General features: G+C 43.3%; 1 protein-coding gene and 1 long non-coding RNA gene across 2 annotated transcripts; both read right to left on the reverse strand.

The window, feature by feature from the left end:
* Window positions 1-4,584: 4,584 nt before the first annotated feature.
* On the reverse strand, window positions 4,585-6,231 carry LOC115192361 (uncharacterized). The gene is made up of 2 exons (XR_003877920.1): window positions 5,539-6,231; window positions 4,585-5,453 (listed from the first exon to the last, which is right to left on the reverse strand). It is a non-coding gene; the product is annotated as an uncharacterized LOC115192361 (long non-coding RNA).
* A 1,462-nt stretch (window positions 6,232-7,693) lies between these two features.
* Window positions 7,694-21,097, reverse strand: LOC115192362 (serine/threonine-protein kinase Kist). The gene is made up of 8 exons (XM_029750758.1): window positions 20,301-21,097; window positions 16,683-17,017; window positions 16,073-16,270; window positions 14,763-14,857; window positions 14,518-14,594; window positions 14,138-14,236; window positions 10,475-10,563; window positions 7,694-10,327 (listed from the first exon to the last, which is right to left on the reverse strand). Exons 1-8 carry the CDS (start codon window positions 20,602-20,604, stop codon window positions 10,181-10,183), a joined length of 1,344 nt encoding a protein of 447 aa, XP_029606618.1. The 5' UTR covers window positions 20,605-21,097; the 3' UTR covers window positions 7,694-10,180.
* Window positions 21,098-21,445: the final 348 nt, after the last annotated feature.

The following is a 21,445-nucleotide window of genomic DNA, read 5'->3' on the forward strand; positions in this document are numbered from 1 at the left end:
TCTGGCTAAAACACAAAGTAAACACACACACACACACACACACACCCACACACTTAATAGAGCCAGTGAGACAGTGGGGAGTTAATCAGTAGAACATTAATCAGAGTGAGTGAATGCATCTCATTTGATTAGAATGGCTATTTCACTAGTTAACAGTTTAAAAGGAGCTTCCTTTCCTGGTCTAATACACAAACTAGACAGAAACAGGCCCAGACAGGCAGGTGGACTACACAGGTTCAAGGTGAAGGAAGGTGGTGTACACTTTATTTAAGGCACGCCACAGTTAGAAAGGTGACAAGTTCACCTGAGCTGACACCAGTGTGTAGAGTCCTCCTACCTAGTGAGTTTCCTTTTCCTTCCTCTCACTCACTCTCACTCAGACAGGATAATCTGACCTCCAACACACGCACACTACACTGCCAATGTATTAGGCAGCGTCAGCAAGCTGAATTTGATTTTATCAGCCTTATCGATCAGATTGTGTGTGTGCGTGTCCGTTCGTATTCCCCTTCTATCCTCTCGTGATGAGGGCGCTGTGCTGATCCTCACTGGGCTAGGTCCCTGCAGGTCTCTCAATCCCCAGCTCTCAGCCCATTTCTCTATCTCCCTTGCTCTCTCACTCCCCAGTGAACATGCCCGAACAAGAAAATCTAAAGAATACTTATTTAAAAAATTAAGTAAGCTTTATGCAACATCTTTTTGAGTGTGGACCGATCACACCTTCATATTTATCTAAATTCAAGGTTTTTACGCACCAACCAAAATTCCGTGATGGTCACCTTTTGATTAACATGCCTGCGACAGACAGCCATACATACAGTGCCTTCAGAAAGTATTCACACCCTTTTACTTTTTCAACATTTTGTTGTGTTGCAGCTTGAATTTAAAATGTTTTAAATTGAGATTTTGTGTCACAGATCTACACACAATACCCCATAATGTCAAAGTGGAATTGTGTTTGTAGAATAAGTTGCATGGACTAATTCCTTGTTGAATAAAAGTGGTTAACATTTTTTTAATGACTACCTCATCTCTGTACCCCACACATATATATAATTGTAAGGTCCCTCAATCAAGTAGTGAATTTCTAGCACAGATTCAACCACAAAGACCAGGGAGGTTTTCCAATACCTCTCAAAGAAGGTCACATATTGGTAGATGTGTAAAAATAAAAAAAGGCAGATGCTTAATATCCCTTTGTTAATTAGGCTTTGGATGGTGTATCAATACACCCAGTCACTACAAAGATACGGGCGTCCTTTTTAACTCAGTTCCCGGAGAGGAAGGAAACTACTCAAGAATTTCACCATGAGGCCAATGGTAATTTTAAAACATAGTTTAACTGAAAAACTGAAGATGGATCAACAACATTGTAGTTAATACACCTATACTAACCTAAATGACAGAGTGAAAAGAAGGAAGCCTGTACAGGATTAAAAAATATTCCAAAACATGCATCCATTTGCAATAATGCTTATAAGTAAAACTGCAAAGATTGTGGCAAAGAAATTAACTTTTGTCCTGAATACAAAGTGTAATGTTTGGGGCAAATCCAACACCACATCACTGAGTACCAATCTTGATATTTTCCAGCATGGTGGTGGCTGCATCATGTTATGGGTATGCCTGTCATTAGCAAGGATTAAGGAGTTTTTTTAGGATAAAAAAATCCTAGAGGAAAACCTGGTTCAGTCTGCTTTCCAACAGACACTGGGAGACAAATTTACCTTCAAGCAGGACAATAACCTAAAACACAAGGCCAAATCTACACTGGCGTTTCTCACCAATACGACTTTGAATGTTCCTGAGTGGCCTAGTTATAGTTGACTTAAAATCGTCTTGAAAATGTATGGCAATAATTAAAAATATCTGTCTAGTAAATAATCAACAATCAACTTGACAGAGCTTGAAGAATTTAAAAAAATAAGTCAAATATTGCACAATTCAGGTGTGCAAAGCTCTTAGAGACTTAACCAAAAAGACTCACAGCTGTAACCGCCGCCAAAAGGTGCTTTCATCTTCCAAAAAATGTGCAACATTTCTAAAAACATGTTTTCACTTTGTCATTATGGGGTATTCTGTGAAGATGGGAGAAAAAACATTCTGCTCTTTCCATGACATAGACTGACCAGGTGAATCCAGGTGAAAGCTACTGTATGATCCCTTAAATCGACTTCAAATCAATGTAGATGAAGGGGAGGAGACGGGTTAAAGAACGATTTTTAAGCCTTGAGACAAATGAGATGTGTATGTGTGCCATTCAGAGGGTGAATGGGCAAGACGACAGATTTAACTGCCTTTGAAAGGGGTATGGTACTAGGCGCCAGGCACACCGGTTTGTGTCTCAAGAACTGCAACGCTGCTGGGTTTTTCACACTCAACAGTTTCCCATGAGTATCAAGAAAGGTCCACCACTCAAAGGACATCCAGCCAACTTGACACAATTGTGGAAAGCATTGGAGTCAACATGGGCAAGCATCCTGTGGAATGCTTGACACCTCGTAGTCCATCCCCCGACAAATTGAGGCTGTTCTGAGGGCAAAAGTAGGTGCAACTCAATATTAAGAAGGTGTTCCTAATGTTTTGTACACTCAGTGTATGTCCCTGTCAGAAGATCAAGGGAAGTGTGTGAGTGTTGGACAGGCCCTCTAGGCCAGACTATTCCTTGTTCTAGTTCTACCGCTCTTCATCAGCAGATCAATGACTAACTTCAGGCTGTGAGAACATTGAATCACTGCAGACAAAGCGGATTTTGTTTGACCATACCAATATTCTCTTTCTCACGTACAAGTTGGAAAGTCTCTTCCTTCCGCTATCCATCTATTGGTCTGTCCTCTAGGGGCCCAGTGTGGTTGAGCCCAGACAAGGCCCTCGTTATGGGGCAGGCTGTAAACTATTCCCAGTGACAGGAAGCAGCAGGACAATGTGTTAGGAGGCTGTGGGGTGGCTGTGGAATGCAGAGGGCTACAGGGGGTCTGCTCTTATAGTCTTACTAGTCACTTGTTTGAGAGCTCTAATGTAGGCCTACTATATTTTTAATACCTACAATGGGAAATTAACTTGGTCTTGATCAGGGGTTCGAAGCAAAATAATTTTTCAATCATTTAGTTCTGAACAGAACCATATTTTTGGGGGTTCCGTTCTGCTATTCCGACCTGCAAAATAAAGTTATGAACCGGTTCGAACCCCAAATAAAGTACCGGGTTTATATCTTTCCTTTCTGTTCCTCTAAAATCAAAATGTTTTCACATAAGCTCAACATTAAATGACTTCACCAATCAGTGCAGATAGAGCAGCTTGCTATGAAGCAGGCAAGCTATAGTTGTTTTATCCTAGGCAGCCGGTTGTTTACATGCGTGATGGACAGACAAGTGTAGGGCACAACGTGACTGAAATTTTGCGGGTGGCGAGAGAGGGAGGAGGCTTGAAGCATTGGGCATCTTATGACATGCATCATCTGAATTAGGCCCACAGAATTATATACCTACGAAGGAGCGGCTTCTATGGAGGAACTTTGAATGTCTTTGGACTTACAAGAGCTGGCTTAACGTTGGACCAGAGATAGCTAGCTAGCTAACAAGCTTGTGTGTGCAGTGCGGCACCAGAATTAAAAACACGTCTTACCTTTTTGTAGTTAATAAATTTTATGTGAAACGTGATAACTATAGTATCAGTAACTAGCATTGAAAATGTTAATCCATTCTTTGTTAATTAAAAATCTCCCCCTAATTGCTGAATCAAGCTTGTAAAGTCAGTAGGCTACAGTAACCTAAGCTTTAGAAAGGGGAGGGGAAGGTTGCCTACACACGCACTGGCAAAGATTTTCAGCTGGCAGGCAGACACAGGAATACGTTTCTAAGTGAAAGAGTGAGGGCTTTGCATAGGCGCCTTGTTGCGTTTTTTGTGGGACTGAAAGAAATGTCCGGAAGTAGAACAAACGTTATTAACCGGTTCCCATGCTTTTAAAAGAACGGTTCTGTTCCGGAACAGTATAGATCCCTTTCGTTCCCGGTTCAGATTCTGTTCCTCGAACCGGTCCAACCCCTGGTCTTGATACAGCACTACCACATGCATGGGTTCATATGTATTCAAGGCATCGTAATGTTTACCACTCAAGTCTAATTGGCTCGGTGTTCAACTATGATGTGTTAGCCCGACATCCAGGCTATCCCACTGTGGGATATTCCTTTTATAATTATCAGGCAGCCTGCATTCTTCCAGCCCAGAGAGTTGTGGAAAGCAATTATTTGTTGGCTTGCTGAAAACATCACGGCAAGGTAATCGATCAGAGTATGACAGGCATCAATAGACCTTGTTAGATTATGCATTTATCATGTGTGGATGTGAGGTCTGCTCAACTCAGCGGCTAGACTGTGGGGATCAAAAATAAAGAGGCAGGCAGCAACATAAGTAAATAAATCTAATAGTAATAGCAGTATGTTGTGATGTGTGGCTGTGCTGGCCTCTAGTGGCAATCCTATTTTAATACATCATGTAAGGTTTTTACATCTGTATTGATATAGCTGATCCAGACTGCAAAAACAGGCATAAATGGGCTAACATATATTGCAAACACGAATTAAAGATAGTCAAGTCTAGCATTCTTTATTGTGAGATAATGCAAAACGACAATATGAACATGTATAATCACTCTCAGAATCACAGTGTTCTGTGAGGCAATACATGGTCTCACACACACACACACACACACACACACACACACACACACTTGTTTCATACTCATAATATGTGCCTTTAATAATGCAGATTTGACAGATCAGTTAGTGTGAGTGGAGGGATTCTCAGAGCGAGATATTCACATTACATTTAAGTCAGTTTAAGTTCTGTTGGAGACAGGGTTGTTCTTTGTAACAGAGGGGCTGCCAGCCGCTCAATGGAGGAGGCTTTCACAAAACCCAAAGGAGACAAAAGGTTAATAAAAAATGTAAAGGATAAAATAAAAAAAAGGCAACAGTGATAATCATCATGATTGTCTTTCAGTGGGGAAGGGACATGATTGATAACACATTGGTATCAGTGCTGTAGTCTACACGGCTATCACTGGAGACTATATGGCCTAAATTATATTGCTCGGACTGAGATTTCTCTTTAATTTGATCAGTGCTGTAAAGCATGGTTGGGCTCAATTCAGTGGAAGTTCAGAGTTCCTGTAAAAGCTTAAGTGCACTTCTAGCTAATAAACCTGAATGAAACAGAACAATGCTAATCAACAACAAGCTGGGAGGATGCAGGAAGCCTCCCCTCATTCAAACCACTATAAATTAATATAAAGAAAACACTCTACTCTCTAACCTTTATACCTACCTATGTGTAACTGCAGTAACTTGGGTCAACAATAACTTCTAACGAGAGCGAGAACAGGAGAGATGGAGTGCAGTGTCAGCTTGGGCGCTATCGCTAATTTCTGCAGCCTTGACACACCTCCAGCCCACCTCTCCTCACACACATGCATTTCCCCCCCCCCACACTGATACACATTAACCCAGTGACCTCCCTCCCTCCTCATTTGCCTAATACCCCCTAGCCCACTCCCGGCCTCCCCTTGACCACTCATCATCAAAGCCAAGTGTATTTATAAGGCTGCTTGTGTGTATATGGATGAGGACCAGGCCGTTCTATCCATTAGGCAGAATCTGAGAATTCCAAGGAGAGGGGCTTTATGCATATTAACAAGGCTCTGGTCCTCCGCTGGACTGGACTGGCCTATCAGGTCAGGGGGTTAGAGGTCAGAGCTGGAGCGGGATAGAACAGTGATAGATAGGGCTGACAGACGAGCACACACACACGGATTGCCCCGGGTGTCTGCAAACAGTCACTCCTTCCATCCGTTACTGAATAGATTGGGGTCGGGTGGCTGCTCAGTGACAATTCTAAAACTTCTCAGAGTAACACAAAAAAAAAACTTTACAAAGAAAGTTACACAATAATTCTGCCTTCTCTCAATATGGAGTTAGGCCGTAAACTGGGGGTGTTTTATTCAAGAGCGTACAGTACTACTTATCTAGGAAGCTTTTTAGTCTTACCGACAGCCCCGGGATATGAAACATCTAACTAGAGATGAGAATAGTCTGTGGCCTAAAGAACGTCTCGGGCTCAAAGCAGCATGGTACAATTGAAGTCGGAAGTTTACATTCACTTAGGTTGGAGTCATTAAAACTCGTTTTTCAACCACTCGACAAATTTCTTGTTAAACTATAGTTTTGACAAGTCGGTTAGGACATCTACTTTGTGCATGACAAGTAATTTTTCCAACAATTCTTAACAGACAAATTATTTCACTTGAATTCACTGCATCACAATTCCAGTAGATTAGAAGTTTACATACACTAAGTTGACTGTGCCTTTAAACAGCTTGGAAAATTCCAGAAAATGTTGTCATGGCTTTAGAAGCTTCTGATAGGCTAACTGACATAATTTGAGTCAATTGGAGGTGTATCTGTGGATGTATTTCAAGGCCTACCTTCAAACTCAGTGCCTCTTTGCATGACATCATGGGAAAACCAAAAGAAATCAGCCAAGACCTCAAAAAAAGAGTTGTAGACCACCACAAGTCTGGATCCTCCTTGGGAGAAATTTCCAAACGCTTGAAGGTACCACGTTCATCTGTACAAACAATAGTACACAAGTATAAACACCATGGGACCACGCAGCCGTCATACTGCTCAGGAAGGAGACGCTTTCTGTCTCCTAGAGATGAACGTACTTTTGTGCAAAAAGTGCAAATCAATCCCAGAACAACAGCAAAGGACCTTGTGAAGATGCTGGAGGAAACAGGTACAAAAGTATCTATATGCACAGTAAAACGAGTCCTATATCGACATAACCTGAAAGGCCACTCAGCAAGGAAGAAGGCACTGCTCCAAAACCGCCATAAAAAAGCCAGACTACGGTTTGCAACTGCACATGGGGACAAAGATCGTACTTTTTGGAGAAATGTCCTTTGGTCTGATGAAACAAAAATAGAACTGTTTGGCCATGATGACCATCGTTATGTTTGAAGGAAAAAGGGGGAGGCTTGCAAGCCGAAGAACACCATCCCAACCGAAAAGCACAGGGTGGCAGCATCATGTTGTAGGGGTGCTTTGGTGCAGGAGGGACTGGTGCACTTCACAAAATAGATGGCATCATGAGGCAGGAAAATTATGTTGATATATTGAAGCAACATCGTTTTGCCACAAAACGGCTTAAAGATAACAAAGTCAAGGTATTGGAGTGGCCATCACAAAGCCCTGACCTCAATCCCATAGAAAATGTGTGGGCAGAACTGAAAAAGCATGTGCGAGCAAGGAGCCCTACAAACCTGACTCAAGTTACACCAGCTCTGTCAGGAGGAATGCGACAAAATTCACCCAACTTATTGTGGGAAGCTTGTGGAAGGCTACCCAAAATGTTTGACCCAATTTAAACAACTTAAAGGCAATGCTACCAAATACTAATTGAGTGTATGTAAACTTCTGACCCACTGGGAATGTGATGAAAGAAATCAAATCTGAAATAAGTAATTATCTCTTCTATTATTCTGACATTTCACATTCTTAAAATCAAGTGGTGATCCTAACTGACCTAAGACAGGCTAAGGTGTATGTAAACTTCTGACTTCAACTTTATGTACTCGGACTTACAGCACAGCTCCCTCTCTGTTACTGTCGCTCTCCCTCTTTCGCTCTCCTTCTCATGTAGTATCTGTACCTATGTAGTTGTACTGGTTTTCCCTGATCAGTATTGACTGCATAGTCACTGTCCAGATGAATCCTGCTCTGCCACCTGCATGCTAAAACTCTTATTACACTCGCTGCTATTACAACAAATATCATATAGAAGTTAGCCCATAGCTAACAAGATGGACAAACACCAGATACCGCCTTGCCCACAAATCCATTACAGCTATCTAAAAGCTTTATCAGATACATAGAAAGTTTTCACATTAGTATATCAGAAGACATAGAAGTAAAGAAACGGACACTGTACTAGGATAACTGACCCAAAGTGTAAACGAAAAACAAAGAAGCTCCCTGAAAATGTTTGCATAAAGAAAATGTCATCATCATGCGCCATGGTTGTGGAGATCAGGAAGGAAACTATGAAGGCTTTCATTGGGATCTACTTTGAATAACACACTGTGAAGGGACAGTGTGCTGAAACTAAATGGGAGCATTACAGTGTTAGACTAGATAACACAGAGAAGGCAGCTAAGGCAGTGGACTACATTTGGTATGGGATCACCTCACATATTGGTGTTATGACCGGTCACCCATAAGTCCTAGAGTCAGTGCTTTCACATTTAGGCAGGATGTCGTCAACAATGTCTCAATCAGCCCCGACAGTTGTCGCATGGCGCCAGTTGACTGGAAGTGTTAGTTACAAACGGAGTAAATTGCAGAATATCCAGAATGTTGTTCCTGCTCATGTTAATATATGGTCTCTTTCTCAAACATCTGGAGAGGCTGGGCAGGCAGGATGGAGCTTTAGCCTGTTCAATGCCAGCCTACTCATTCAGAAGCATCTGTGCCCAACCTGAAGTGTCCATCATAGTCCAAAATGTGTACGCACAGCAGTGCTCTAGAATATTGGACCGTTGGCTTTCATACTTTTAGAATTTTCAGGGCAGCACAAGCATTTTCTCCAACTGTCAACACATTCAAATGAATAGCCGTGTAGGCTGGGAATTGTGGGGAGGTGAGCGTTCGGGCTGTGCGTCCCCACGGACGGTGTCTCAGAGCTGTATAGCTATGTCACAATGGGACGCCGGACTATCGAGTCTCAGCGTCTGTGGACTATGATTTATGCTTAAGATTCACAATGTTATTGGACTGAATATGAGCAGCAGACAGACAAGGGGAAGAGTCAAGACTGTCTGAATAAATACTGCCCCTAACATAACAATGTTGCATGCACTGAACTGATAAGTTCATTTCAACATCTCCCACACACGACATAGGATACAAAACTCTGCAGTATTGGATTAAATCTATAATCTCACCATAATCAACAAATACCTACACTAGCACAGCTCTCACACATTGATTTGTCATGTAGACGAACTCACACAGACGTCAGGTAGAACTGAAAGTGGGCTACTGTGTTACGAAACGGTCAACTCAAATGCACTTCAACTGAAATATTCAACTGTGAAAACCCTATCCATCGGAACGTAAAGTAAGCTTGTTGCTTTGTATCGTACAGTGCTAAGGAAATAACCCATCCCTTTCATAACATATCGGAAAAAAAATTAACGTCCACTCACATCAGCACAGCCATTCTGGAGTATAAGTAGTATATGGGTCAACTTGGACAAAATGTAATAATAGTATATAAGGTAGAAATTAGATTAAAAATGTCAGAAATAACAAAGAAATTGATATTTTTCATGTACCACAGAAAAGTGCTGAAGTTGAGTGGTTAGAGTTTAGGCTCAGAACGTTCTAGAACTCAGCGTGATTCTACAGATGATCTGGAGTGGTACCTTTGGAATTCAAGTCTCAAAACAAACATCTCATAGAAAAATAGGTCATGGGAAGGTAACTTTGGACAAGATGAAATTGTGGCTCAGCCTTTAACAAGAGAGACCCAAGATCAATCTATCAGGAACGGTTTCAATTACACAAATAAATATAGGGTATTCAAGCCGTTGAGTACAAAGAAAACTAGGGCCCTATTCAATCCAAACTGCTTGCTGGGTTTACGAAACCCATAGTGTACTTGATACTGTACTTGTGCTCTACAAGATCGGTGGACATAAAGTAACTCTCTTGTTCAGGGTTTGACATCAGCACAGTGTGCAAAGTGGGACAGTGTGCAGCTTTGGCCAGTGAGGATCCATTTACCGAAAGTCAAGCCATCTACCCCTATGATAAACATATGACCCATCTGAATCTGTCAACAGTAGCATCCAGCAGTATACATCCCCATAGCAGGACATGGAAGATTGGATTATACAAAGCTTTCCTTTCGCAGACTGTTGCTACATACAGTAAAGCTACAGGACACAGTAGGTTAACTCTAGCTCTAGAGGCTGCAGAAAGCAGAGTGGTGATCTGATATGATTATACACATCATGACAGTGACTGACTGAGGCCTCGGCCTGTGCTCTTCAGCAGATGATGTGTGTGTGTGTGTGTGTGTTTGTGTGTGTGTGTGTGCGAGTGCGTTGTGTGTGTGTTCACTGCACGGTCTGGTACAGATAGCCTCTCTTGTAAGCACTCCGGGGGTAGAATGTGGCAACGACAAACTTCCCGTCAAAGGTTCGTCCCGTCAGCAGTCTCTGGGCCTCTTTGGAGTCGCCTGCGTTAGCATATTCTACAAACACCTGGGGAAAAAACGCATGCACACACAGATTAAGCCAACAACAGATGTTAAAAATGCAGGTCTACAATATCTACAAAATCTATAAACTACAAAGACTGTATGGAAGTATTAGAAAGACAAACGGGTAATGGGGCTAGTTGTGTGTTACCTGTCCTTTGCCTGGGTTCTCCTTGGGGATGAGCAAAGAGACCACAGAGCCATACTTCTGACACTCCTCCTTCATGTCCTCCAAGATGTCTGACAACACAACAACATCATCATGCTAGTTAGTCACAATATCAATGTGATCAGTGTAGGAAATTCAATTGAAAAAGAGAAATGGGGGGGGTATTTTGCCACTGTTGACACATTTTTAGGGGCATTTTTTTAAAATATGGGGTGTTTTCATGTTTTCACTCAGCAAGGAAGAAGCCACTGTTCCAAAACCACCATAAAAAAAAGCCAGACTACGGTTTGCAACTGAACATGGGGACAAAGATCGTACTTTTCTGAGAAATGTCCTCTGGTCTGATGAAACAAAAATAGAACTGTTTGGCCATAATGACCATCGTTATGTTTGGAGGAAAAAGGGGGAGGCTTGCAACCCGAAGAACACCATCCCAACCGTGAAGCATGGGGATGGCAGCATCATGTTGTGGGGGTGCTTTGCTGCAGGAGGGACTGGTGCACTTCACAAAATAGATGGCATCATGAGCCAGGAAAATTATCTGGATATACTGAAGCAACACCTCAAGACATCAGTCAGGAAGCTAAAGCTTGGTCACAAATGGGTCTTCCAAATGGACAATGACCCCAAGCATACTTCCAAAGTTGTGGCAAAATGGCTTAAGGACAACAAAGTCAAGGTATTGGAGTGGCCATCACAAAGCCCTGACCTCAATCCCATAGAAAGTGTGTGGGCAGAACTGACAAAGTGTTTGTGAGCAAGGAGGCCTACAAACCTGACTCAGTTACACCAGCTCTGTCAGGAGGAATGGGACAAAATTCACCCAACTTATTGTGGGAAGCTTGTAGAAGGCTACCCGAAACGTTTGACCCAAATAAAACAATTTAAAGGCAATGCTACCAAACACTAATTGAGTGTATGTAAACTTCTGACCCACTGGGAATGTGATGAAAGAAATAAAATCTGAAATAAATCACTTCTATTATTCTGACATTTCACATTCTTAATATAAAGTGGTGATCCTAACTGACCTAAAACAGGGAATTTTTACTAGGATTAAATGTCAGGAATTGTGAAAAACTGAGTTTAAATGTATTTGGTTAAGGTGTATGTAAACTTCCGACTTCAACTGTACATGCACAGAGGATGCTGACCAATTACAAGCGGGCTCTCCCTCGCTCTACATGGCATGCACATGCTGGCCAATCACAAGCATCCCCACATAGAGCTCGCAGTTAGATGCTGGTGAGGAGCGAAAGGCTTTACTTACCAAAGACAGTATGAGGTTTAGGAACCTCTGTGTGTATCAGAAACATGAGTGCTGCTAGTGCTAATGAGAACATTGATTTGGTACAAAAGAAGGGCACCTCTACAGTGGTATGGCAGTATTCAGGCTACAGGCAAACAGATGTCAACCAAATGCAAATGTTGTGCAAAAAGTGCCTCAGAGTTGTGGCACCAACAAGAGCAACACGACACATTTATTCAATCATTTGAATAATAACCATCTCTACTTTATGACGATTGCATGTAAAAATATATATATATTTTTTTAAGTGCCCGACAGCAGCAAAGCCCCTCAGCCACAACCAGCCACCTACTTTAAACAGGCATTGATTTCCGATGCGTTTTCTGGTGTAACGCTCTACGAAAAAAAATCCTGCACAGACACAGAAATCACTGAGGCTGTCACATAGCCAAAGCCATGGTTCCTGTCACTGGGCAGCTCGTGGCTGCACTTCCCTTTGTAGTCCGTAATAGTTTGCAAGCCCTGCCACATCCGACGAGCGTCAGAGCCGGTGTATTAGGATTCAATCTTAGTCCTGTGTTGACGCTTTGTCTGTTTGATGTTTCGTCAGACGGCATAGCGGGATTTCTTATAAGAGTCCGGGTTAGAGTCCCACTCCTTGAAAGCGGCAGCTCTACCCTTTAGCTCAGTGCAGATGTTGCCTGTAATCCATGGCTTCTGGTTGGGGTATGTACGTAAGGTCACTGTGGGAACGACGTCATCGATGCACTTACTGATGAAGCTGGTGACTGATGTGGTGTACTCCTCAATGGCATCGGATGAATCCCGGAACATGTTCCAGTCTGTGCTAGCAAAACAGTCCTGTAGCTTAGCATCTGCATCATTTGACCACTTCCATATTGAGTGAGTCACTGGTACTTCCTCCTTTAGTTTTTGCTTGTAAGCAGGAATCAGGAGGATTTAACTATGGTCAGATTTGCCAAATGGAGGGCGAGGGAGAGCTTTCTACGCGTCGCTGTGTGTGGAGTAAAGCTGTCCTTTAGTTTTTTTTCCCCCTCTGGTTGCACATGTGACATGTTGGTAGAAATTTGTTAAAACAGATTTACGTTTTCCTGCATTAAAGGCCCTGGCCACTGTGAGCACCATCGCTGGATGAGCATTTTCTTGTCAATGGCCTTATACAGCTTGTTGAGTGCGGTCTTAGCACCAGCATCAGTTTGTGGTGGTAAATAGACAGCTACGAAAAATATAGATAAACTCTGGTTTACAGCTTATCATGAGGTACTCTACCTCAGGTGAGAAAAACCTTGAGACTTCTTGGATTTTAGATTTTGCGCACCAGCTGTTATTGATAAATAGAAACAGACCCCTCGTCTTACCGGAGGTAGCTGTTTTGTGTTGCCGATGCACGGAAAACCCAGCCAACTGTATATTATCCATGTCGTTGTTCAGCCACGACTCTGTGAAATATAAGATATTACAGTTTTTAAATGTCCCGTTGGTAGGATAGTCTTGAATGGAGCTCATCCAGTTTATTCTCCAATGATTGCATGTTGGCTACTAGGACCGATGGTATTGGCTGGTTACCCACTCACCGCCAAATTCTCACAAGGCACCCGGATCTGCATCGGCGTCTACTCTCCATGTGAATGACAGGGATTTGGTCCTGGTCCGGGGGCCGACCGTTAAAGAAAAAATATATACCACACCCCCTTGAGCCTTATCGCTTGATTATAATAATGATTGAGCCAACTTACACAGTCATATGCTTCCTATTCCATCTATAGCTGCCTGAATAAATTATTAACTTAGGTTATTTAATTACTCATAATGGTAAAATAGGAACTCAATGTTATTTATTCATTAAATGAATAAGTGCTGTGCTTTTAGCACACTATATTTTTATGATCATGTCTGTTAATATGTAGGTGTAATAATCCTATCTATTATCATTGTAGCCTATTACAATGTTGGATAAAATATGTTTCCTTTGGTTTTGTATTCAGTTAGCACAGTATGCATTCATTCATATGATCTCATTTTAGAATTAATGTTCTCTACCCTGACACTTGTTTTAACCATGTCTGATGGAATTACCAAGTTTTCACCCAAGTGATTGAAAATCACAATTCATAAGTCGCAATATCTGCCCCCCCCCCCAAACAAAACCGCAATTAGATATTCTGTCCAAATCATGCAGCCCTACCTTGCAATATAAATATCATCCCAAAAAGTTTGGGCCTTTGTAATTTTGGGGGAATATTTTGGAAATCTAGGGACAATATTCCCTAAAGCTCTAGTGTAATTCCGACGTTGATAGTGATAATGAGCAACTGTAGGAGCTATTCAGTGTCAGAGGAGAAAGTTGGTTAAAAAGAAAAAACGCTGTACCCTACCTTCATACTCCTCCTCATTGTGCAGGTGGCTGTCATCGATCAGGTTGAGCAGGCGCAGAACAGGAGAGGGAAGCAGAACCAAGTCTTCTATGTGAGGAGCTGTCTCACACACAATATTTTCTCAGTCAATAGGTTTAAGAGGACTTTTCCAGGGTTTATACAGCTCCACCAACCCCATGATTATAATCTTGGTTGATTTCAATGAAAATTCAATATGCAAATGTCATAAAGGAGGTAGATGTTTACAAGCAGAGGGAAAGAGGGGTTTGGGGGTAGGCTTAGAGGGCAAGAGTGGAGAGAGAGCTGGGAAGATTATGCTGTATTACAAGCTATCAAGCTGTCTGAGAGGAAGGTATGTGCCCATATCGACTGTGAATTACCAAAAGGAATGCTGAAGAAGGGGCTAAGCAGGGCCTTCTCGGCTGTGCCTCTGTGCTTGGGGTTGTTGTGAAGCATACTGCGGGAGCATACAAATGTCAACGTTAGGTACCCCTCTCGCAGGATAATCATCATATTCATTTCAATAACTTTCCAATGTTGAAAATGACAACTTATATTTAAGGGAGTGTAGAGTCAATTTGGTACAATGGATCAAATGCATGTGGTCCTGAATGAATGTTGTTACCTTTTGATAAGGTCTCTGAGGTGATAGACAGGGATGGCAGGACCCACCACACTGTTACTGGCAAAGATATGGTCGACTATTGCTGCACTGTTGTCCTGCAGGAGCAAAGAACAATAGGCTGCAGAACAACAGTTTGGACAACACACCCATGTCTATCTGATACATGTGTATTATCTATCGATCTATCTTTCTGAAGAACATATCAATCTATTAGCTGCAGGTGAAACAGAGTCCACCGCATTCCTAGGAAAATAAGTAGCCATGTCTCTATTACAATCCACTGTATGTCTGGTTATGTAATCACAGCGGGTGGAGGTATAAGACCTTGAAACAGGTTAACGTTCACAAGGCCGTGGGACCAAATGGATTACCAGGACGCAACACCCTAGTGCCCTCTAAGATCATGCGTGCTTAGTCCCCTCCTGTACTCCCTACTAACCCACACCCCCATCCACATCGATGGGGCTGTAGTGGAGTGGGTCGAGAAAGCTTCAAGTTCCTCGGTGTCCACATAACTACTTAGTGAACATGGTCCACACACACCAACACAATCGTGAAGAAGGCACGACAACGCCTCTTCCCCCTCAGGAGGCTGATAAGATTTGGCATGGGCCCTCAATAGGTTCTTCAGCTGCACCATTGAAAGCATCTTGACTGGCTGCATCAACACTTGGTATGGCAACTGCTTAGCATCTGACCCGCAAGGCGCTACAGAGGGTAGTGCGTACATCACTGGGGTCGAGCTCCCTGCCATACAGGACCTCTATACCAGGCGGTGTCAGAGGAAGGCCCTAAAAAGTGTCCAAGATTCCAGTCACCCTAGACTGTTCTCCCTGCTACCGCACGGCGAGTGGTACCGATGCACCAAGTCTGGAACCAACAGGACTCTGAACAGCTTCTATCCCCAAGCCATAAGACTACTAAATAGTTAACCAAATAGCTATCTGCATTCTGCATTGACGCTTTTTGCACTATCACATACGCTGCTGCTACTGTTAATCATCTATCCTGTTGCCTAGTCACTTTACCCCTAAATATATGTACATATCTACCTCAATTACCACATGGACTCAGTACTGGTACCCCGTGTAAATAGCCAAGTTACCATTACTCATTGTGTATTTATTCCTCATGTCCTTCTTATTATTTTTGTTGGGAAGGGCCTGATGATTTGATTATATGACAATAATGTGGTAAAAAAAAAACAGTAATTTAAGCAGGTGTGTTAGTACTGTGGTGGAACAAAAGCCTGCACACTCAGTATAATAGCAATCCAGACCCAGAGTTGGAGGGCCATGCTGTGGACATACCTTCCACTCGGGTGACCTGACGGTGTCTTTGAGTTTGATGCCTGAGTACATCTCCAACAGGACGATTGCCAAGCTCCAGAGGTCCACAGCGGCCGAGCAGCCAGAGTCCCCCTCCACCTCCATCCCCGCCTGGGCCAGGGAGTATTGACGCTCAGCCTCCGGGGCACGGTACCCATCTGTCTGGATGTATTTCACATCCTGAACACACAGAAAATGTTTCACACAGAGAATATTGTATCTTTTGTCCATTCTAGCACGACTACCATCTAGTCAGGGACTACAGCTTACTTCAACATCTGCCCTCCACCAGTTTAATTATTTTAACCCTTTTTTTGTCATTTAGCAGACGCTCTTATCCAGAGCGACTTACAGGAGCAATTAGGGTTACGTGCCTTGCTCAAGGGCACAACAGATTTTACACCTAGTCGGCTCAGGGATTTAAACCAGCAACCTTTTGGCTACTGGCCCAATGTTCTTAACCTCTAAGCTACCTGCCCCCATACCAGAGGTGTGCTCATTAGTCCAAAACGGTCTCAGTGAATTCACCCCTGGTTCCCCTCACCAGAGGCCTACAGTCAGAGCCAAACCCCTATCCTTCAGTTCAAATCACCTGGTTGCCCTCTTTGAAGCTGAGGCCAAAGTCGATGAGTTTGAAGCACTCATCGTCCGCGCTCCAGAGCACATTGCGGGGCTTGAGGTCGGCATGGACGTAGCCCTCTTTGTGGAGGAAGGCAAGGGCCTCCAGGACGTCCCTGGCACAGTGCTGCACCAACCACATGGAGTGGCCCTGCTTCTGGGAACCACCACACTGGGGGCTGCAGGCTCGGCTTTGGGTACTGGCCCTCACAAGCAGCTCAGACACACTGACGTCCAGCAGCTCAAGCAGCAGGCAGTGCGTGGCCACACCCACCTGGCTGCGGTTGGTGAACACCCCGTACAGCGTTACTGTGGAGACAGGAGGGGTTAGGGTTACAGTCAGCACAGACTTGATTGGGGAGTAAAGGAGGTTACTAGGGGCTCTGTTTGAATACTCAAAATGCATCCTTCCATCATCCCTTCCTATTGTAATCACTGATGGGATCCGTAAAGCAAAGTTATCAAAAGGTTATAAAACAAGCGTGTTATGAAAACATGGTGTATTATATGAATGTTCACGTATTATGAATGCAAAGTAAGTCTATATGGTGATATTGAGGAGGTAGAATTGATGTCATAATCAAAACCATATCCATTTATAGCCCAGTCCTTCAAAAATGTGGTGATGATCAATAAATATAGACAACAGAATTGTTTTATATAGGGGGCAAAGTACTCTCCAATATCTTATCTTCCTTTGAATTGTTTTATAGCAAATAAAGAGCATGGACCTTACACAAATGAGACGGAAAGGGTTGGGTTATTAGCAATGTTCCCTCAAATTTTGTCTAGCACTGAGCAAATTTCAGGTCTGCTGAGCGCAAACTTGAACGTTGTGAAAATTCTGAGCAACTTCCAGCGCAAGCTTACTGTGAATGTAGGCCTACCAGAGCGGTCTACCATTAAAAACAATGGAGAAAATGAATCCCATAACATTTTAACGTGGCAATAGCTCTAGCTCTTTCCAATCTTTGGGAATCTCAGACGATACGAAAGAGAGGTTGAACAGGCTAGTAATAGGGGTTGCAACAATTTCGGCAGATAATTTTAGAAAGAGAGGGTCCAGATTGTCTAGCCTGGCTCATTTGTATAGGTCCAGATTTTGCAGCTCTTTCAGAACATCAGCTATCTGGATAATTGGGTCGGCATTTGATTGTGAGGAATTCTAGGTCAGGTGAACAAAAGGACTTGAGTTCCTGTATGTTGTTACAATTACACCATGAGTCATTAATCATGAAACATACACCCCCGCCCTTCTTCTTCCCGGAGAGATGTTTATTCCTGTTGGCGAGATGCACTGAGAATCCCAGTGGCTGTACCGACTCCGACAGCATATCCCGAGAGAGCCATGTTTCCGTGAAACAGAGTATGGAGATATGGCCGTGTGGGAACACCAACCCTATAAAAAAGGTGTGTATAAATGTATCCTTTTGTTTTTTGAAAAATAATTCTCACTGATATGAAAGAAGAGGTCCTTATGCTTCCAAAACCGTACCGCAAGCACTGCATGTTAATGTTCAGACCAAGTTTCAGGGCTCTTAACAAAACTAACCCGCACAGAAGACACCTTCGTCCAATGACTTATGTGTAATGTAATGGAACTGAGAGTCATGATCAAGGGCTACGATTACTGTTAATACTGTTTACATGGACATATCTGAAATCATGCTACTTGATGATGGGACTTAAATAAATGCAGAAAATCACTGATCAAAATAAAATGTTCTACCACAGCGACCATGTTCCGGGGCGGCAGGTAGCCTAGTGGTTAGAGCGTTAGACTAGTAACCGAAAGGTTGCAAGATCGAATCCCCGAGCTGACAAGGTAAAAATCTGTCGTTCTGCCCCTTAACAAGGCAGTTAACCCACTGTTCCTAGGCCGTCATTGAAAATAAGAATTTGTTCTTAACTGACTTGCCTAGTTAAATAAAGGTAAAATGACTTTTTGCAAAGCCTATTTTTTTCTAAGTTTGTATGTGAAAACTATTTCTAAGATACATACTTTCAGTTTTTCCGAACTTACTTAACACATGCAAAAGAGCTGAGGTTTGCGCTACCAGTGCTGGCACATGCGTAGATCATACACTGGAAAGCGAGAAGGATGCAATTGCAGCCCGTAATTCAGGGCATTCCTGCATCTGCAGGAACCCCTCTTTATACTTCTATTGGTCAATTTTTCAGTTAGGACAGGTGGGAGGCGGGGGAGCTCCAGGACAGTAGGTGGCATTAATGAACAATAATGTTGGATGCCAGCCACCGATAAACCCCGCAGAAGGAAGGGCGGTAGCTAGCAAGCTGTCGCCCCAGCCTCCCGCGCGAGCGGTAGACAGTGTCCTTCACCCCTGGCTTTTGGGGATTGTTTTACTGCAGTCCTGTTAACGACGGTGAGGGCAGGTGTTCGGCAGGCGGGAGCCAAGGACATCGTCTAACGGTGACGCTCCTGCTAGCTAGCAAGGAGGACTCAGGTAGGCAGGGGCGCGGGGACTCCGGTAGGCAGGGGTGCGGGGACTCCGGTAGGCAGGGGCGCGGGGACTCCGGTAGGCAGGGGCGCGGGGACTCCGGTAGGCAGGGGCGCGGGGACTCCGGTAGGCAGGGGCGCGGGGACTCCGGTAGGCAGGGGCGCGGGGACTCCGGTAGGCAGGGGGGACGTTCCTGCCAATAGAAGAATGCCAACATGCCGTAACGCCCCAAATTGTGGGCTCAGTTGCGCACTATTGCGCTGTAGCGCACTATTGAAAGACGATTAAGCTATTTACATGTACTAATACATTTTAAGATTGAATCAAAACTGAAAATGTTGTGACGCTACGCCCATTTTCTGAAGAATTGCATTGTGTGCTCTAAAAGCAAGGAAATAGTGTCCACTGCTTGTATACTTCGAAATTTTGACGAATATAGTACGACATCCGAGCACTTTTGGCATACTAAATATATCCATACTATGACCAATAAGCATACTACATACTCAACTTACGTCACAATAGTACAGTTAGTATGAGTATTTGAACATAGCTCAGGTGTTTTAATCAGCATATGCTTACTAAGATTTTGACCTTAAGCCGATTAAGACAAGCACATGACTATTGCCATATACTTGGCCTACTGCCATAATATGTTTAATATCAAATGATTAGTGTGCATGTAAACATACTCACGACTTACATTTTTTTACATTTACATTTTAGTCATTTAGCAGACGCTCTTATCCAGAGCGACTTACAGTAGTGAAGGCATACATTTCATACAATTTCATACATTTTTTTTCCTGTGCTGGCCCCCCGTGGGAATCGAACCCACAACCCTGGTGTTGCAAACACCATGCTCTACCAACTGAGCTACAGGGAGGACTTACTATGACAGATCAGAGACAAGACTGATGTGTGAGACTTGGTTGTGATGACAGATTTGCAATCAGCTGGACAAGAACACAGACCCAAAGTATCCAAGGTTAAATGAGGCTACACCCTTGGCAATAAGACTCATCATTTGATTCTCACATAGCCTAGTCATGGGAGGCACACTAGAAAACGAGCACTAATTCCAGAGATTGTGCACAGTACAACCATATTGCAACTCAATAAACATTTCTTACCGATGTTTTTGTGTCCTTGGATGTCTTCCAGCACGGACCTCTCCTTTTGGTACCCGTAATCTCCGCTCTGAGTGTCAGCCTGGAACTCCTTAACCGCGGCCGTACTCGCCCTCCCCGAGCTCACACGGTATACTGAGGCCGAGACGCCTTGCCCGAGCCGGGCCTGGACGTTCCAAAACTCTCCAAATATTTCAAACAACACCGGCTTCATTGCCTGATCAACGCTTCCAGGAGATCCTGCCATCAACGCTGAGCTGTCTGGACGGGGTACCTTCCCACTTGGATTTGAACTGCAGTGAGCCATTGAAATTAGTGTCAATCAAGCTAGCTAGACAGCTGTACGCAGCTGCGAGAACATAGCAATCAACCAGCGAGACACCCCGATAAAAATAACAAACGCATCTACGTTACACAAGCCAGCACTGCAACGTGTCTACTCTCCATTTCTCGATCGTGGAACTTAGTAAATCAGTTGCGGGCTTCAAGTGTAGCAGCCAATAGCAATACTTATGTTCCTAGCTATGTTGACATGTTAGCCACTTCGCATTTGCTAGCTAACGTTAGGCTAATTCTGCTGAATGTGAAAAGTTGGCTACCTTCGCTGGCTAGATAGCCAAGTTAGTTAACTCCGACTCAAACATCACCTTAAACAACATGCATGCGGAAGTAAACCAAATAAACGACCTAATTGCACGCACTGAATCCAAACACTATTGTTAAGCCAAGCAGTTTGCATTTCGAAAAGTTTCTTCTTGATTTTGAGGAGAGAGACTTTTGTCATTGTTTAGCCGGCCATGTTCCCGGAAGCAGCAGTCGTAAATTCAAACGTCACGTTTTTCAATGTCTACATCCTCTCGTACCTGATTGGATAGGTTGTTGTCATTTCCCCTTACAGATCTAGGAACAGTCTACAGTTCAACAACGACATAGAAATATAAGAAGGGTAAACAAATACACTGACGGTAAATCAGTTCTTATTGGATGGTCTCATAAGTATTTTACTATCATAGTTGTCTGAGATGGTTAATCGCGACTTTATTATTTATTCAATACTGTAAGGGTAAATGTAAAATGCACAAAAATATGTAATACGGCAAAAATGTGTCTCTAAACCGCAGGGCGTTCCCATTCGATAGTGCCACGTC

The sequence above is a fragment of the Salmo trutta genome, chromosome 4 (assembly GCF_901001165.1).
Source record: "Salmo trutta chromosome 4, fSalTru1.1, whole genome shotgun sequence".
Lineage (NCBI taxonomy): Eukaryota > Metazoa > Chordata > Actinopteri > Salmoniformes > Salmonidae > Salmo > Salmo trutta.